The sequence below is a fragment of the Pleurodeles waltl genome, chromosome 6, assembly GCF_031143425.1.
Source record: "Pleurodeles waltl isolate 20211129_DDA chromosome 6, aPleWal1.hap1.20221129, whole genome shotgun sequence".
Taxonomy (NCBI): Eukaryota; Metazoa; Chordata; class Amphibia; order Caudata; family Salamandridae; genus Pleurodeles; species Pleurodeles waltl.
This window is the reverse complement of record NC_090445.1, coordinates 609,800,477-609,818,660: the sequence shown is the minus strand read 5'-3', so window position 1 is coordinate 609,818,660 and position 18,184 is coordinate 609,800,477. Positions and strand designations below refer to the sequence as shown.

General features: G+C 44.2%; 1 protein-coding gene across 1 annotated transcript in view; it reads right to left on the bottom strand.

The window, feature by feature from the left end:
* Nucleotides 1-2,468: 2,468 nt before the first annotated feature.
* LOC138300051 (uncharacterized) overlaps nt 2,469-18,184 on the bottom strand; it is a 247,375-nt gene continuing 231,659 nt past the window's right edge. Inside the window, exons 5-6 of the mRNA XM_069238893.1 lie at nt 7,146-7,230; nt 2,469-6,038 (exon numbers count right to left, since the gene is read on the bottom strand). Coding sequence (XP_069094994.1) covers nt 5,782-6,038; nt 7,146-7,230 — 342 coding nt within the window. The 3' untranslated portion in view covers nt 2,469-5,781. The remainder of the gene's footprint in view (nt 6,039-7,145; nt 7,231-18,184) is intronic.

Below are 18,184 nucleotides of genomic sequence, written 5' to 3'. Positions count from 1 at the left end.
AAGACTTTTCAAATGTAGTGACAAAAGGTGTAAAAGTAATAGAAAGCTGCAGTTTGAGATTTAAAACACAGCTCATGCTTGAAACAAAGTTGTGTCATCGGAAGAAATAAACGCATTAAGTAGTAAAAAGTTTATTGAGAAATCAAAGATAGAGCATTTGTTATTAAGTAAAGAATGTGCCAACAAAATAAAAAAGTAACACATAAACAAGGGCTACCATCACAAAGTGTGTAAAAAGAATTGAAAAAACAGACTTTATTTGGCTTTCTAAACATTAACAAATAAAGGGCCAGATGTAGCAAACGTTTGCGACTCGCAAACGGGCCGATTCGCAATTTGCGACAGTGCAAAATCGGAAATGGGATGCAAAAAGCCCATTTCCGACTCGCAAAAAGCGATGGGACCCGTTTGCGAGTCGCATCCGTTGCGACCCGCAAATTGCAAGTCGCAATTTGCGAGTCGCAAACCTTATGCAATTGCAACTCGCAAATTGCGACTAGTCGCAAAAAGCCCAGTTTGCAAGTCGCATTTACCACTAACTCAGAGCAGGTGGTAACCATTACCAAAGTATAAAAGGAGACCCAGATGGCACCTGGTCACTCAAGATGGCGGACATATACCTGATAGCAGTGAGGAGGAGAGTCTACGCAGCCCAGCAGAGGAGGAGGAGGGGCCACAGACAGGAGAAGATATATAGAACAAGGCAGACCCTTTTCCCGCAAACTGAAGAGGAGATCTATGATAAATACCGCCTTAGCAGCGCTGCCATTCTAGAATTAATAGATTTACTAAAACCACAGCTAGAACACAAGACTCTGCGTGGCTGCGCCATCCCTACGCATGTGCAAGTACTATGCGCACTGCACCTCTTCGCCTCAGGGAGCTATCAGGGGGTCATTGCCGTGGCAGGTGGGGTATCCCACAGTGCAGTGTCAAGGTTCCTCAGGGAATTCCTAGATGCCTTAGTAGCGCACAGGTCTCAGTTCATATACTTACCAAGGAATGAGGCAGAAATTAACAGCACGAAGCTGGACTTTTACCGCATTGCCCACTTCCCCCATGTCATTGGATGTGTAGATGGGACACACATTCAAATATGCCCCCCGCTAATCTGGAACATATTTTCCGCAACAGAAAGTGTACCCACTCACTCAACATACAGGTTGTTTGTGATGCCCATTACGTCATCACGGACATCGTAGCTAAGTTTCCAGGCAGTACCCATGACTCATACATTTTTAGACATAGTGGGATACATCAACGCCTGGAACGTGGGGAGTTTGGAGACGGATACCTCCTAGGTAGAGCTGCATACACCTTGCAGACATACACACAGGTCACTGTGCACGACTATCTGGACTTACTAACAGTGTACTTTTGTGCCAAACAGGTGACAGTGCATATGCTCTAAGGCCATGGATCATGACTCCATTTTTAACACCCAGCAATGATTCAGAGAGGCAATACAACAGTGCGCATAAGAGGACCAGGAACCTCATAGAGCGCACCTTCGGACTCCTGAAGGCAAGATTCCGATGCCTCCACCGCAGCGGAGGCGCCCTCCAATACACCCCCATTACCGCTTTCAAAATTGTGGTCGCATGCGCCATCCTCCACAACATAGCCACCCGACGTGGGCTACCTCTCACCCCTGCAGACCCAGATCCTGATGATGAAGAGCAAGAACAACCACATAGCCATCATGGGGATAGGAGTCTAGCTAATCAAGGCAGACTGAGACGGGACCACATTGCAACGCAATATTCTGGACGGTACGTGTCAACTCCCACCATACTCACCTATTAACCATTTGTTAAGTGGAACCAAAATAACTGTTTTATTAATGTCATGAAGAAACTATATACAAGTTGAAATTGTCCATGGGCAGGAAAATGCCAACCAGTCATGTGGCACATTAACGCCATGTGCTACATGAATCTGTCCTGGCTGTTATCTATGATCTCCTGCCCCTCCTGCCAGCCTGGCTGGTCCCTGCTGCGTCCATGGTGCTGTGCCTACCACTCCTCAGCACCCTACTGTGAGTGGCAGAGACACTGCTCACTGTTGAGCCCTCCTCCCAGGTGTATTTGTTAACTTCCTGGCTGTGATGTCATCATCATGTGCCAGGAAGTGTTTCCAGGGTGTTCTGGTATGCTTTCTGGAGTGTTCCGCTGCATCTGCAAGCAATTTTGAAGGTATTCGCAATTTGCGACACCCACTCGCTAATTGCGAGTTCGTTTTTGCACACTCGCAAACAGCGACCTCGCAGACTGCGGACTCGCACACAGCGTTGCGAGTCCGGCTGCGAGTCGCAAAATCGGATCGCTTTTTTTTCTGGCATTCCAATTTGCGACTCGCATTTTGCGAGTCGCATCAACTCGCAAAATGCGAGTCGCAATTTTTATTTTTGCTACATCTGGCCCAAAATGTGTTAACAAGAAAATAAAAATACAGTACAAGAAAGGTTTGTGAATGAGTAAATTTATTGTTGCCATGGCACAAAAACTAGAAATCATAGCGACTGTAAAATTACAAAACAGTTTGTGGGCATGAAGGGGACGAATACAAGGATGAAAGACTCAGAACGTGAGATGGAGGCAAGAACTGTGTGGCAGCAAGAGGAAGAACGTGGCCATACAGGGTGCAGATGGGAGTAAGTAACGCAATGAAGAAGCCCGTGGGGGAGACAAACAAGGAAACAACACAAAGGTAGTCGGAGTGGATAGGCTGGATGAGGGCGGCAAGGAACATGAAGGACACAGACGTGGAGGTATAAAATGGGGCAAAAAAGAAACAAAGGGCTACATGTATGAAAGTTCGGATTTGCAACTCGCAAATTGCGAGTCAGAGCCACTCGCAATTTGTGACACGCAAATCCGAATGTAGTATAGTGTCAATGACACTAATAGCGATTCGCAAGGGGGTCGCAAATGCCCACCTCATGATTATTCAAGAGGTAGGTCGCAATTTGCGACCCCCCCTTGAGAATGGCGGCCCTCACAGGGATGGTGGCCTGCTGGAGACAGCAGACTACCATGTCTGTGACTGCTTTTAAATAAAGCAGTTTTTTTTTTTTTTTTTTTTTTTTTTTTTTTTAATGCAGCCTGTTTTCCTTAAAGGAAAATGAGATACATTACAAAAATAATAAATGAAACGTTTTTGTTTAATTTGTTTCAGAGCAGGCAGTGGTCCTTAGGACCAATGGCTGCTCTGAATTTTTTTTTACAGTGACATTCAAAAAGGGGAAGGGGTCCCATTGGGACCCCTTCCCGTTTGCGAATGGGTCAGCACCAGTGTGACACTGGTGCTAACTGTGATTGTTTTGTGACCGCATTCGCGTTCCCAAAACAATCATACATGGGACTGCGGGTCGCAATTAGGAAGGGAACACCCCTTCCTAACTGCGAGTCGAAATCCCGTTTTGTGATTCAGTAAAAAGTTTAACGAATCGCAAAACTGGGTTTGTACATGGGGAAGTGCTTTGTGCACGTCGCAAACAGCCAGATTCGCTGTTTGCTACGTGCAAAAACCTTCGTACATGTGGCCCAAAGTGTGCAGAGGGCCAAGTATTGTCATGGGGAAGACACGTAAACTAAAACAAAGAACGCATAAAAGGGTAATCAGCACGCATGGTGTGGGCCTGCACATATGCAGGATACACCAGAAGGGGCATGGGTATAAAGGCGATGGATACTTAACTTAGGCAGCTTAAATAGATACAGAAAGACCTCAAAGAACGTGGGTATGCAGGGAATGAAATGGACAAGCATTCTAATGGCATTTTAAACTAAAACGTGCAATTTAAAGGGCCAATTTGAAAAATTATCATGACAAAATGCGCATGAGGGTATAAAAGTCCTCCTCACTGGACTCCTTCTACAGCATTTTCGATGCTAATGCAACTAGCTGGCAGAGTTGAGGCCTGCAGCAGCCACAGTGTCCCATGACACGCCATAAAGTGATACGCCCATGTGGCGAAAAGTGCTTATCAGTGTTTCCACCAGTATTATTACCTGGTTTACTATTTTCTCCAAGATTCCCCTGTGCTTTTTCTTGGCCATCCATATGAGAAGCAAAAGCTAAATACGAATATGAAGACAGAAATGTACACTAAATACAAACCCTAAAGTAAACAGGATTAACAAAAGTACTATGGAAATAAAATATATGTGAATTTTTCCTCGGTGCATAACGTAGGCAATGCATGCATAACATTACAATGAGAACGAAATAGCGGACAAACCTTAGGGAGTGTTAGAGTAGAACCCAAAGACTCATAGAGCACATCAAGTAGCTATTTTTGCATATGCAATAAAAAGTTAATATTGCAAATGTTACAATTACTGCTGCACCTAGCCCAATGGAAAGAGGGACAGTTGCATGGTATCTGCATCCAATGCACCATGAATCCTGAATTAGTTAAGTGTGTGTGAGGGACATGCAAATAAATACAAGTATTTAGGACAAAAGAAGAGTTAAACTGAAATATTATTGAAGTTGCTGGATTTCCTGAAGCGTATCTATGCCTAATCCATCCCTAGCACCCACTGAACAATTATAGAGTTGGGGAAATGTACACAACACATTAAGTTATGCATGTGTTACAATAAAACATAAACTCTGCCTAACTTACTGCAGTTCATGACTCAGTGGTTTGTGTACTGGTGGAGTGAATATAATACGTATATTGAGTCTGATTACTTTTTATACAACATTACAATTAGGTTTTAAAAGGTTGAGTCAAAATAACTACTTTCTGCTGTCCAATCGCATGGAGGCAGGGTGGGAGGTTACAATTCCACCAACGTTGACGCAGAGCTTTTGTCTACGCTCTGCATTTGGATCACAGCGCACATGCACCAGTAGACTGGGCCACAATGCTCAGCCAATGTTGAAAAGGCATCAGAGGCGGTGACAGTGTAAACCATCATCTGGCAACTGCATGTAGCTCTCCGTTTCCCTCTCCCTATGCCTCAGGTTTCCCCAGAGCCTGCTGTTAAAGTATGGTATGATACAAGGAACATCCAATGGTCAAGAGTACCCATCACCTCTGCTCGCAAGGGACATACGTAATTCAAGGGAATATGCTATCTGGGTGTGCATACAAAGGTTTAGTTAATCCTTTGGATTAGCTTTTCCCCTCAAGGCTTGGGGAATCCTGACATTTGTTTCCACTTCTTCCTACTAGATCCCCACACTGATATGTATTCATGCATGAAAGCAACACATTATTTTGCTCAGTACTCTGCAAGGCCAATTGTGCCAGAACTCCAGCCACAGGTTCCACCAGGAGGCTCTGTAGGACTAAATGGAGAAACAAGACACAAGGACAACCGTGAAGATGTACCACACCTGCCTGCCTCCTAGCTCGACGGGAACAGTGTTCGAGATGTAGGCAGGGTTTATGCCTCTTCCCAGGTCTACATTTGGCTCTTAGTCACAGCACGGACAGGTTGGGATAATATGAATGTACAATTCTAACATTATTGACAACTGTATATGTTTTGTGTTTATATGATTTTTGTTCAACTGTATTCTCATTTTAGTTCCATAACTTTTTTTTCTGATGCCACATGGAATTCTACTGACAGTTCTTGTCTACATAGGATACCTTGAGTCCATATCCAGTTGGTATGTGTGAACTATGGCTGAAGTTCAATGAACTTAAATCCTCCATATAACCAGCTACCCAGCACAGTAAACATCAGAAGAATGAAAGGTATAATTGAGTCAGATACAAACACAGTCCTCTTTGGATACCACTTCTATATTTATTCCTCTTCAGGATGCAGCTAGGACAAACCGTGTGCCTTCCCCTGGTCCAATTTCTCCCTGTAAACATGCCTTCTCTGCTCCTGGGCTGCCCAACTTGCAAATTAAAACTCTGACTTCCCCTTGACTCTGGGTGACGATGGAGACTGCAGTTCTTATCTTTAGACCCGCGCCTCCGGTAACATCATGCGCCAGGGTGGATGTGGTCACCACAGGCTCTAAGTGTCCAGAAAGACTAACTGTGATGGAGTTCAGCAGCTGTGCACCTGTGGCAGAAACATAATAGTGCAGTTTTAAAGTTTTGTTTAAATACTGTATCAGATATACAGGTGAGAAGAGGTGCTTATCATTACTCCAAAGGAGAACAACTGAAAGATCATTTATTAGAAATTATGAAGGTAAGGAGTAATTTCCTATGCATCGCAAACCCGTGGAAATGTGGTGGAACAGCAGTTTTGTCATTATAGATCAAATTCAAGAAAACAGTTCTCAAATAATGTGGTACCATCAGTAGGGAGGCAGCGCAAGTTAGTCTGCAGCTCACTTTGAGGTGAACAGTGGAGATAGCAGCAATGGTACAAAGGGACAGTGAAGTCTGAACACTTATTCGTGACCATCAACTAAAGTGGGTAAGTGCAGTTAATGACTGCTGCAGTGGAATGGGGTAGCAAACAGAGGTAGAATTGCAACTCGTTTGCTATCACAACCTGGGTTCATCTTTGCTAGTGTAGCCACCTCCATAAAAAACTCCAACTTAATCCTAACAAGCCTATACAATTACTCAACAGTTTACTGCTCTGTGCCTTGAAGAGATATGTCTCAGAGCATAGAAATGTTCCTTCCTACAGTCTGGAAATTGTTCCCCCCCTGTTTCTGAATTAGAGTGGAGATTATGCTTCAGTTTTCATCTGAGATCGAGATCACATGCATTGTGAGTGAAAATCTACTCCAGAATATATACCTCCAATAATAAGAAAGATGACAATCTTGCAAAATTGTAAAACTTAAGGAAATACCAAATTGAATGCTAATAGGCATTGCAGGTCAGGTTCACAGGAGGCAATTTTTACAAGAAATGATGTGAAATGGAGAGGAAATGGCACAAAGGCTTGGTAAAGGGTCGGGAGGGATGCAGGATGCAGGATGCAGATGGGGAGAAGTGGAAGATGAGAAGGAAGAAAATGAAATAATGCGTTGAGGCATTTCTGCATCTTGACTTTTGAAGCCCTTAAGAAAGAGCGGGCAATGTCCTGGGAACACAAGAGGAGTAGAACTAGGAAACAAGGAGAAGAAAGGATTAACAGAGGGAACTGAGAGCTGAACATGTGAGGGCAAAAAGAAGGAAGATAACACCAGAACGTGCAAGCATTTACCTGGACAGTTGGGAGGCCGGTCATAAATACCATCTACATCTGTGAGAAACACCACTTGTTTTGGGGAGAACTCCTTAGACAGGACCTGGAACAAATCATGGAATTCAAGAAATAAGCTCAAAAAGTTAGTTTCTTTAATTAAAAAAAACCTCTAACAAAATCCAACATGGCCTTTGTATTCTCGCCTCTGGTGTGATCTGCTAGAGCTCTAACACTTTTCTGGTTGGGGAGGGCCGGTGAGCAGGTTTATCATCCATCCACCCTTTGTCTCTGGTCACTGTGCAACTGTGTAACCGGTTTCCTAGCTGCTCTATCTACGAAGGGGAATGGGCTTTAGATTTCTTAGAACCTGCTCCAGCAACAATATCCATTCAGGAGATGCCATGATACTTAGAAAAAATCCAAGTTAAAACAAATAGTGAAATAGTGTTCGGTGTCTCTAGCCTCAAATTTATAGCCTGTTGATAGCACCCAAATCAGAAAAGGTTTATGTACAAAGACATCTGTAAGTTCCACATGACCAAGCACATAACCAGCATGGATCGAGTCTGGCACATACTTAAAGCTGAAGACATGCACGTACTGGTAGCTTCCAGCACTCACTTCTGGGGACAGGAACTTATTGTTCATCATCAGGATTCAAGTCTCTGGATATCTATATTATTTTTCCTTTAATAACTCTTAAACTACTGATCAGATATGCACCAAATACCAAAAAGAGATCTTTCTTGACCAAGATCTAACTTTCTGACACATTTGGTGTAAATTGTTCAGTGGTTCGGTATTCATGTTAAAAAAAAATTAAAATCCCCATTGACACTGCATGGGGAACAGCCGAATTTCGATGTTTTCTTTGTATGGGTCACACCCTCACCAAAACAGTTTTTGTTGTCAAAAGGTTTACTGCAAATATTACGCTGATATTACCAATGATGTTATCAAAGATGTCATGAGTGCCATAATTTCTATGGTAATTAACAGCGCATGGCGAGGGCGCAACTTACAGTTACCTTAGGGAACGAGTTATAGTTACTTGAGATAACTAACTGCAACAGGTGAATTTCCATTGTTTGGCATGTTTAAAATGTGAGCCTAACTAGAATGTCTGTGTAACCTTTGATTTGTTAAGTGAATTTCTATGTTCGTCAAGAAAAAAGAACCGCACTCCGTCGTTGTGCAATTAATAATTAAACTTTTATTCCATTCGTGGGATTACAAACAAACAAGACAGGAATCCCCTGACGCGTTTCGGTCACACCGGACCTTGTTCACAGGTGAGCAAATTTAGAGTGTCGCTGGTGTTGCAGGGTGCTCCTTACTAGAGCAGCTCTCCACCTAAAATTGGGAACTTCCCAGAGTTCTCCTTTGTTTTTTGCATATTTTATGTGTCACTCTAACCCTGAAAGGGCCTTGGTTTGACTTATACTGGGTGCTCCCTTGTGTCTGGACAAAGCTATACCCCTCTGAAGAGCTCTAATGAGAGCGAAACACGTGTCAGGGGTTGCTTTACTCATTCCAGGTTGGATTGGACGGTATTTGACCAGTCCAAAGCTGTAATACTGTGCCTGGAGTGGCAAATGGCTTTTGTCATTTTACAGCTCGGCGAGGATGACACTATGTCAATCCTATGCTTAAATATTTTGCTGTACAAATGGCAAAAGACTTTGTCACTATCTAGCTCGGTGAGGATAGCACTGTGCTAATCCTATGCTTAAAAACTTTGCTAGATAAGCAGACATTTGAGGTGAGCAAATTTAGAGTGTCGCTGGTGTTGCAGGGTGCTCCTTACTAGAGCAGCTCTCCACCTAAAATTGGGAACTTCCCAGAGTTCTCCTTTGATTTTTGCATATATATATATATACATATATATATATTACCTAGTGACAGTTGCCACTAGGCAGTTATAGTTCCATAGAAAAATAGTTTTTTGACTTGCCTCTATCTTTGGCACCATTTGACAAACCTTCCCGGTGATTCTTTTTGCACGTGGAAAGTTTCAGGGTGATCTGTCAAGCGAGGGCAGAGAAAAAGGGGAGGCAAATAAGTTGCGTTTCCAGTGTTAATTTCCATAGGACCTTTAGACATGAATATAGACTGAACCACTGGATGGAATTACACAGTGCTTAATTTGTAAATAAAAACGTGCCAGTGCCCAAAGCTGTCCTCTTAAACACGCGGCTGCTGCAATTAAATGTGCGAGCACGGAATACTGAGGCAGCGTAATCCTAATTTTACAGCCACTCCCTGTCCCTTGAGCTCACTCTTGCAGCTTTCTACTTTCTCCCTTTGTGACGCTTTTTCGTTTTTCTCTTCCTCCGTCTTTACCATATGTGTCTTTTACTCACAGCAAATGCTTGAGGCAGAAGAATAAGCGCCAGCCCTCAAAAATAAGTGTTGGTGCTCAGCACCGGAAACAACAAACACAAATTAAGCACAGGAATTACACCAAATTTGGCAGAAAGCTAGCTTTTTGTGTGCAGATTACACTTTCACTTATTTGGTGTAAATCTGTTGAGTAGTTTTGGAAATATTAAAGGCAAAATACATTTGTATATCTAGGGTTGCAGCTCCTTCGCGAAGATTTGCAAAAAAAGGCGAGCTCATGCAGGGAAATGCACAGCTCTGATTGGCTACCAATACCAGGAAGTGTTGGCAGGCATTTTGGGATTCAGCTTCAGCCGAGTCCCAGAAAAAAGTGTAAAAAATGGAAAGGGGCCAGGGTAGAGAGACCCTCAGGCCTTAGCTCTCGTGGTGGGGTCCCAGAGGACCCCCCCTCCACCACGCCCAGGGCTAAAAAGCATTTATTTTAAATAATTATGCCACAAATTTGGGATATATACGGCCAAAATGCTTTAAAAAAAACATGCAGGTTCACCTGCGCTTGTATTTCTAATATCCAGGTCCCGGGGTCATTGTGATTATCAAATGGCGGGGGGGGAAGCCTCCTGGCCACCCCTGCAGCCCCGAGGACTGCCACCTCCATGGGCCAAATTACAAATTAAATGTGGGGGTGCCACCCGGCTCCCTGTAGCCCCAGGGACCGCCACCTCCCTTGGCCAGATTTTGAAAAGAAATGCGGGACAGTTGGCTCCCAGCAGTCCCAGGCACCGCTACCTCCCTGGGTCTATAAGGATAATGTGTGCATGAGGCCACCCGGACCCCGCAGTCTGAGGGACCGTCACCCCAACGGGGCTTTAATGAATCTAATGCGGGGGCTGCCCGGCCCCCTCCTGCAGCCCCGGGAACCGCCACCTCCCTGGGGCTTTACATAAATTTAACAGAGGGCCCTCCCTCCCACCCCCAGGGACTGCCATTCCCCCAAGGCTTAACAAAAAAAAAGTAGCAGGTCTGTTTTGGACCCCAGCAGCCTCGGGGACCCCCACCTGCCCGTGGCAACATAGATTGTTGGAGGGTAGACACACAGCCACTGATGGGACAGCCACCCTACCCAGGGCTGGCTCCTGCTATGTCCTGGGGTGTCCACCTCCGGGACATAGCTGTTTGTTTTTACTTGGTGAAGGCTAACTGCTCCCACCAAGCAGAAGCAAACAAAGTCCACTTTTCTGACAGCGGGATCTGCCAAACAGGTCCTGCTGTCAAAAAGCTGAGTTTTCATCTGTCTGCCCTGCACGCAGATATGCATGCAGGGAAAACAGATGAAAACATTGCTCCAGCAAGCAGGGAGCTGCTATTTAAAGCAGCTTCTTGCTTGCTGGAGCAATACCGTCTCATGCAGGAGACGGGAGCCGGTAAGACAGTGGGGGAGGACTTGAGGCTTCCCTTGCGGTCCTAGGTACCCATAAAGGGCAGAAAATAGAAAGAAAGCAGTGCCAGCTCTAGGGCACTGTGACCGGTGCCACTGCAGCAGGTGCTGACTTCAGGTGAGGGCGCCATGTTTGCTGGTATATTATGGTTTAAAAGAACATGCTGCGGCGGTCATCATCTCCAGCAATTTTCGGGCAACAATAAATGTCAAGATGACTCTGGTGATTATTGTTCTGCCTAGAGAGAGATCGGTGTTTTCTCTAGTGGAAGTTTTAAAGTAGCACAGACTGTTAATATGCCTGCTGCAAAGAACGTGCACCATGCAGATCACAAAGTGCATGTGATGCAAACAGGTCAGTTGGTTACTACTTTTGTCAGAAAGGTGCTTTTGTTACTTGAAGATTATAAGGTAAGATCCTAATATAAAACAGTAAGCTATTAACTGTCATTGGCGAAATGCATGCATACATATATTTAGAGCATTATGATTTTTTCCCCAGTCATTCATTATCCTAATGTTGCAAAAAGGGTATATTTGGGTAGAAATCAATTAAAAGCATCAGGGAGAGTGGTTATGGGGACTTGAGAGGCACTGTTAAAGGGTGGCAGTGAGGGAAACCGTGGCGGAGGTGGTCATTGGGGGGCACCAAACACTTTGCACAGAGTGCCACCAGTGCTAAGGCCAGCCCTGACAGAAAGGCATAAACAGGGGGCAAGAAACAGAAATAAAGGCAGATACAAGCAGAAAGGCACATACAAAGGGCAAAAAAAGACCAGAAAAAGGACAGATTGGCACAGAGGGTACGAAACAGACAGTAAGGCATAAACAGAGGGCAGAAGCAAGCAGAAAGGCATATACAGGGGCAGGAAACGAGCAAAACGGCATAAACAGAGGGCAAGAAACGAGCAGAAAATAGGCAGAGAGGTAGAAAGAGGAAAAGATATTGGCAGAAAGGCAAAGAGAGCAAGAAAAGAGCAGAAAATGGGCAGAGAGGCACAAACAGGGAAGAAATGAGCTGAAAGGCTCAAAAAGACGGCAAGAGACAAGCAAAAAATGGGCGAGGAGGTAGAAAGAGAGGATAAGAAACAGTCAGAAAGGCACAAACAGAGGGAAGAAACGAGCTGAAAGGCACAAACAGATGTCAAGAGACAAGCAAAAAAATGGGCAGAGAGGTAGAAACAGAGGACAAGAAACGGGCAGAAAAGGCACAAACAGACGGCAAGAAATGAGCAGAAAGGCACAAACAGAGGGGAAGAAATAGGCAGGCAATAAGAAACAGAGGGCAAGAAAAGGGCAGAGACGGACAAACAAAAGGCAAGCAATGAGCAGAAAGGCAGAAATAGAGGGCAAAGGACGCAGGGTTGGGTGATTATAAGGGGTTGACTGCAGGCCAGCCTCCGTGGCCATCCTTTGCTGGGCATTGCAAAAGGCAGTGTGTGGCGCAGGTTTGATTGGTTATGGGGGGTTGAGGCCCTGCGGCAACCCCAGCCGTGCACAGCAGTGGTGGATTACTGTATAGTGATTAAAATAAATTTATGTTAAAAAAAAAAAAATACTGAGCAAAACAAAAGTTACAGGGACGTTATAGTTAGGAAATAGAATTTAAACGAGCATTTGGAACGCAACAGGTCTTGCATTTACTTGAATTGGAGCTACCGGCATTGTAAATGCATAAATAGACTTTTTAGCCACTTTAATTGGTCAACCCTGCCGTATATTTTGGTATATTGTCCCATAAAACTAATAAATAAAGTTAATTTTAAAAAAAACAGCCCAGTGATGCAAGCTGAACCCACTGGAATTTCCTCGCCTCTTCACCATTCACATACAGAGTGTAAAAGAGTTGCCCTGGAAGTGAAATGGTGACGAGGGACAGCAATGCTGGCAGTCTTTGCAGCACAATCTTTGAGAAGCTTCCAGAAGGGGTTTAGAAATGTTTTGTTAGGACTAATCGGGAGGCAACAACAACATGTTTTACAGATTTGCTTCGTCAACACTAGGGAATAAAGAAAAAGGCGAAACGAAAAACTCAACACAATCACATCTAATAGTATTCATTGGTGAAATAAAATTCATTTATTTGTGCACGCAAGATTAAAAGGATAAATTATTATACCCTCTGACATTTACATCCTCAATTATTTTTAAGGGATGCAAATACAGGCATTGGGGGAAGCATGCATCTTTTCAGAAACAAAAAAATGTAGTCACTATTAGAAAAAAAATGGAATTTAAAAATTATGACAAACGATTTTGTAGTAAAAAAAAAACAACAATATTTGAAATGAGTGAGCAAGAAAGTCGCCTTTTGTGAAAGAATAACGTTTTTTCCTAAGAAGAAAATGTAATGCATTTTGACTAAAGTTCAAGCTTTTTTCTCCCCACACAGAAAACGTAGGGCGGGTGTGTGTAAAAATCGAGGCCAAGGAAAATGGAAATGAGCTCAGCACCTGTTAACGAATACATGAATCTTCTGTAATATTTGCAAATCAAATCGGTTATTCATTAAGCAAGTGTCGTAAATGGGAGTATTTCCAAACACATCAAGTCGCCTGTAGAAAGAGATAGTTCGATGGGTGTACATGTGTGTGCGTAAACTTCCTGTTGTTTTATATACGCTTGCATAAATGGAAAGCAGAATGGCAGCTCCAAGGGTTCTCCGAATTTGTAGGAAGAGATAAATGTACCCTTTAACTCAAAATGTCTCACAGGTGTGGGAGGGAGCTAAGACAGGAGCTCTCTCCCCACTTTTCATCAGTTTTTCCAGGCAGACTAGTGTGTGTACAGTAAAGCATTCATGGTGATACAGAGGCATAAGTTACATGAGTCGTAGTCAAGTCGGTATTGGGGTTATAGGGACCTTTGCTATGCTCAGTACCAATGCGTACCCACAGGACTGCTCTCTGTGAGGCCCCTGCTGTCTCTGCTCACTATTCAAGAAATAGACAGGTCACAGGCAGAGACGAGCAGCTCATATCTAGGGTCAGAAATGGGTAGGAGAGAGAGAACTCGTAGTTAGGACAGACCGAGCTCGGGGAATGGTAGAGTTAGCTGAGACACACATCCATGGTGTTGCAAACTCACAACATGGGCAGAAAGAGTAGACAGCCAAAGCAGATCCATCTCACAGCCGAAACACACTGTTGACAGAAGGTAACTGACATCTTTCGATATGCTAATATGCAAGCATGTATAAGCATAACCTTTACAGAGGCTGCACTCTCATGGAGAACACATGAGGAGAGGTAGAGAGACGCAGAGAAACAGAACAAAAACATTTCACTGCCAACAACATGGCAGCCTTACTGTGCTTGAAGGGGCAGAGGAAGCTTATGGAAAGGGTGCTGGATGGCCGGGGACAGAGTAAAACAGGCTGGGGCAGAGCAAAAATATAATTTGGGACTGTCAGTACGACATGGCGCCCCCCTGCAACAACAAAAAATAAAGCACTGGCAAAGCCAATATATACAGTTTTTGAAGGGTTGTTGGACAGATCGGCGTTTGTTGCCTCAGCTGACTTAGAAAGTCCCATAGTTCAGCAACATCTTCGACTATAACGCATGGAAGCTGGGAGTAGGGCCCTTTTACTTAACAGACTGCATTATCCGAGATAAGATGTACCCTCAAAAAGAGGTTAATGGAAAGGAACCAGAACATGATGTTTGAGCTACAAAGCAAAATACTGCATAGCAGATACATTTTGGAAAAGGCCAGTATTTTCGATGCATCTTTAAGAAAGTGTAAGGGAGCACACTTCTTTAAATACTGTAATTTAACATACAATGTTGACATAATAACACAACCGAACATGCAAGGACAGTTAGTGAATAACAGGGTACCTTTATGAGAAGCTACATGTTAGACCTGAAAGCCTTAGGGTGGTCTCCCTCTCCCCCCCAACTTTTTGCCTGCCTCCCTCCATTTTTATGATCTTGTTTTTGCTGTTTTTAAGACTTGGTACACTTCACTAATGCTAACCAGTGCGAAAGTGCTTGTGCATTCTACCATAAACATGGTAACATTGGCGCCTACCCAACTGGCATATTTAATTTACCTATAAGTCCCTCGAAAAGTGCACTATAGGTGCCCAGTGCCTGTAAATTAAATGCTACTAGTGGGCCTGCAGCACTGATTGTGCCACCCTCATAAGCAGCCTCATAACCATGTCCCAGGCCTGTGTGAGCAGTTTCACTTTCCACTTCAACTTGGCATTTAAAACTACTTGCCAAGCCTTAAACTCTCCTTTTATTACATATAAGTCACCCCTAAGTTAGGCCCTATGTAGCCCATACAGCAGGGTGTTATGTAAGTAAAAGGCAGAACATTTACTTATACGTTTTACATGTCCTGGTAGTGAAAAACTTCCAAAGTCGTCTTTCACTATTGTGAAGCCTGCTTTTCTTATAGGCCAGCATTGGAAATTCCCTTATATACTTCTAAGTGGTCATTTCTGATCTGAAAGGAGTGGCATTGTCATGTTTGGTATGGTTGGAATGGTAGTGAGAAATCCTGTTTACTGGTGAAGCTGAAACATTACTATTTTAGAAATGCCACTTTTAGAAAGTAAAAAGAACAGATGAACAGAATGCTGAACAATGCAAACATTCACCCCCTAGTCACAAAGATCTGGATTCATACCATTGTTTTTTTTTTGCCCGGTTGATAAGATCTCCTGGCAGACAGGAATGGGCTGAAAAAGGAACTAGTGCACTTCAAAACCACTCTTTGAAGTTTCCACCGCTTCAAAAGTACATTTGGGTATATATACTGGGTATGTGACCCCCATCGAATCAGACACTTCTGGACCAACCACTGGACTCTGTCAGAGGAACTGATGTGCTGCCCAAAGGACTCATCTGGACTGCTCTCCTGTCTGCTGCCCCTGACTCTGCTGGAAGAATTTGCCCTCCCCCACAAGGGATCTCCAAGGGCTTTGACTGAGCTTGCCTCCTGTTAAGAAGTCTCAGGGCCGTCAAACACTTCAATTGAGAGAGTAAATCCAGAGCACAGGAAAATTGATGCAACGCCTGCAGAATTCGATGCAATGCCTCAGAATCAACGCATCGCCTGTCTCACGGCTCAAAAATCACCACAGCGCCTACCGGATCGACGGAGTGCCTGTTTCATCATCACAGCATATTTAGATTTTTCACGCATTGTCCCCAGTCGTCAAATTGTCCCCGTGTCGCAGTGAGGAACCAAAGCTGTGTGCCCGGAAATCGGAAATCACCTTGTCCATGAGGAAAGAATTGACGCATCACCTCCGCCGAGCTGTAAAAAGCCGACGCATCGCTTTACTTTCCGATGTATCACCTCCTCTGCAGTGTTATTTTTGACGCATCCCAGGTAGTGTGTGTTAAAAGGATACAACCATGTATTCCTATGGATTAGGACTCATATAAACCTTTAAAAAGTGATATCTTGACTTGTGCATATTCGATTTTTTGTTGTTTTGATTTTGTTTTTTTCAGATAAATATTATCTATTTTTCTAAATTTCGTGGTGTTTTCACTGTGTTACAATATGAGTTACTGCACAAATACTTTACACATTGCCTTCTAATTTAAGCTGCCTGCTCTGTGCCAAGCGACCATAGGGTGAGAACAGGATGATTTAGGTTGTGTTGTGATTTACCCTGACTAGGATTGTGGTCCCTACATGGACAGAGTGCATACCTCTTCCATCTAGAGACCCAATTTCCAACACCATGGCATCAGAGAAAGAGAGAGGTAAAACTGTGCTAGGGGAAAACAGGCAAAACTCAGTGTTAGAAATGGGGTCTTTGGTTGGCAGTCAAGGACTCTCACTCAAGACAGGGTAAGTCACACACAATTCAAATTATCCTGTGCCCACCCTCTGGTAGTTTGGCACTGAGCAGTCGGGCTTAACTTAGAAGGCAATGTGTAAAGTATTTGTGCAATAAGTCATGCAATAACACAGTATAGCACCACAAAAATACACCACACAGTGTTTAGAAAAATACATAATATTTATCTGATAAAATGCAGGTCAAAACAATTAAGATGCAATAAGTATATGTTGAGATATCTCTGTAAAAGTGATATAAAGTGTCTTTAGTCGTTTAAAAGAAATAAATGTCTCATTCAAGCACAAAGTACCTGGTTTGCGTTCAAAATCTCCACAAAGAACTGCAGAGGAGGAGATGCGTGGAAAACAAGGAGGTGTGCGTTGATTTCTTAGGCCGCACACAGCGATGCGTCGTTTAGTTTTCACGCAGGGACAGCTGTGCATTGATTTTTGGCGCTCGGTCGTAGATGCTCTTCGGGTTGTGAGTTTTTCAGACGCCCTGGGGACGATGCATGGATTTCCGGCACTGACAGGAAAAAGTCACAGGGGCTGCGTCGATCCGGTGGGCATTGCGTGGAAATTTCTACCGCACAGCAGGTGCTGCGTCAATTCCTCTCTGAAAGTTGGGCTGCATTGTTCCGGCTCGGCTGTGCGTCGATCCAGTGGGCTGTGCGTCAAATTTCCAGTCGCTACACTGGCGCTGCGTCGATCTTCTCGTTGCGAAGTCGGGTTGCGTCGTTCTGGTTCAGCGTGTGGTGAATTTTTCACTGCGGTGCAGGCTGTGTGGCATTTCTGGCAGGCTGTGCGTCAATTTTGGCCACACAAGGAGTCCTTCTTGAAGAGATGAAGTCCTTTTGGTCCTGAAACTTCAGGGAACAGGAGGCAAGCTCTATCCAAGCCCTTGGAGAGCACTTCTCACCACAGCCAGATAGCAGCAAGGCATCATGGCAACAGCAAGGGAGCAGTTCTTCACGGAAAGCAGTCAGGTAAGTCCTTTGGGCAGCCAGGCAGTTCTTCTTGGCAGGATGCAGGTTCTGGTTCAGGTTCTCTTCTCCAGGAAGTGTCTGAGTTGGTAGGGGCAGAGGCCCTGGTTAAATACCCAAATGTGCCTTTGAAGTGGGGGAGACTTCAAAGAATGGCTTAGAAGTGCACAAGGTCCCCTTTCAGTTCAATCCTGTCTGCCAGGGTCCCAGTAGGGGGTGTGGCAGTCCTTTGTGTGAGGGCTGGCTACTGTCCTTTGACATGCAAGTGTCAGGCCCTCCACCCTCCCAGGCCAGGAAGACCCATTCAAAATGCAGATGTATGCACATGAGGCTGAGTATCCTGTGTTTGGGGTGTGTCTAAGTGAATGCACAAGGGAGCTGTAAACTAAACCCAGCCAGACGTGGATTGTAAGGCACAGAAGGATTTAAGTGCAGAGGAATGCTCACTTTCTAAAAGTAGCATTTCTAAAATAGTAATATTA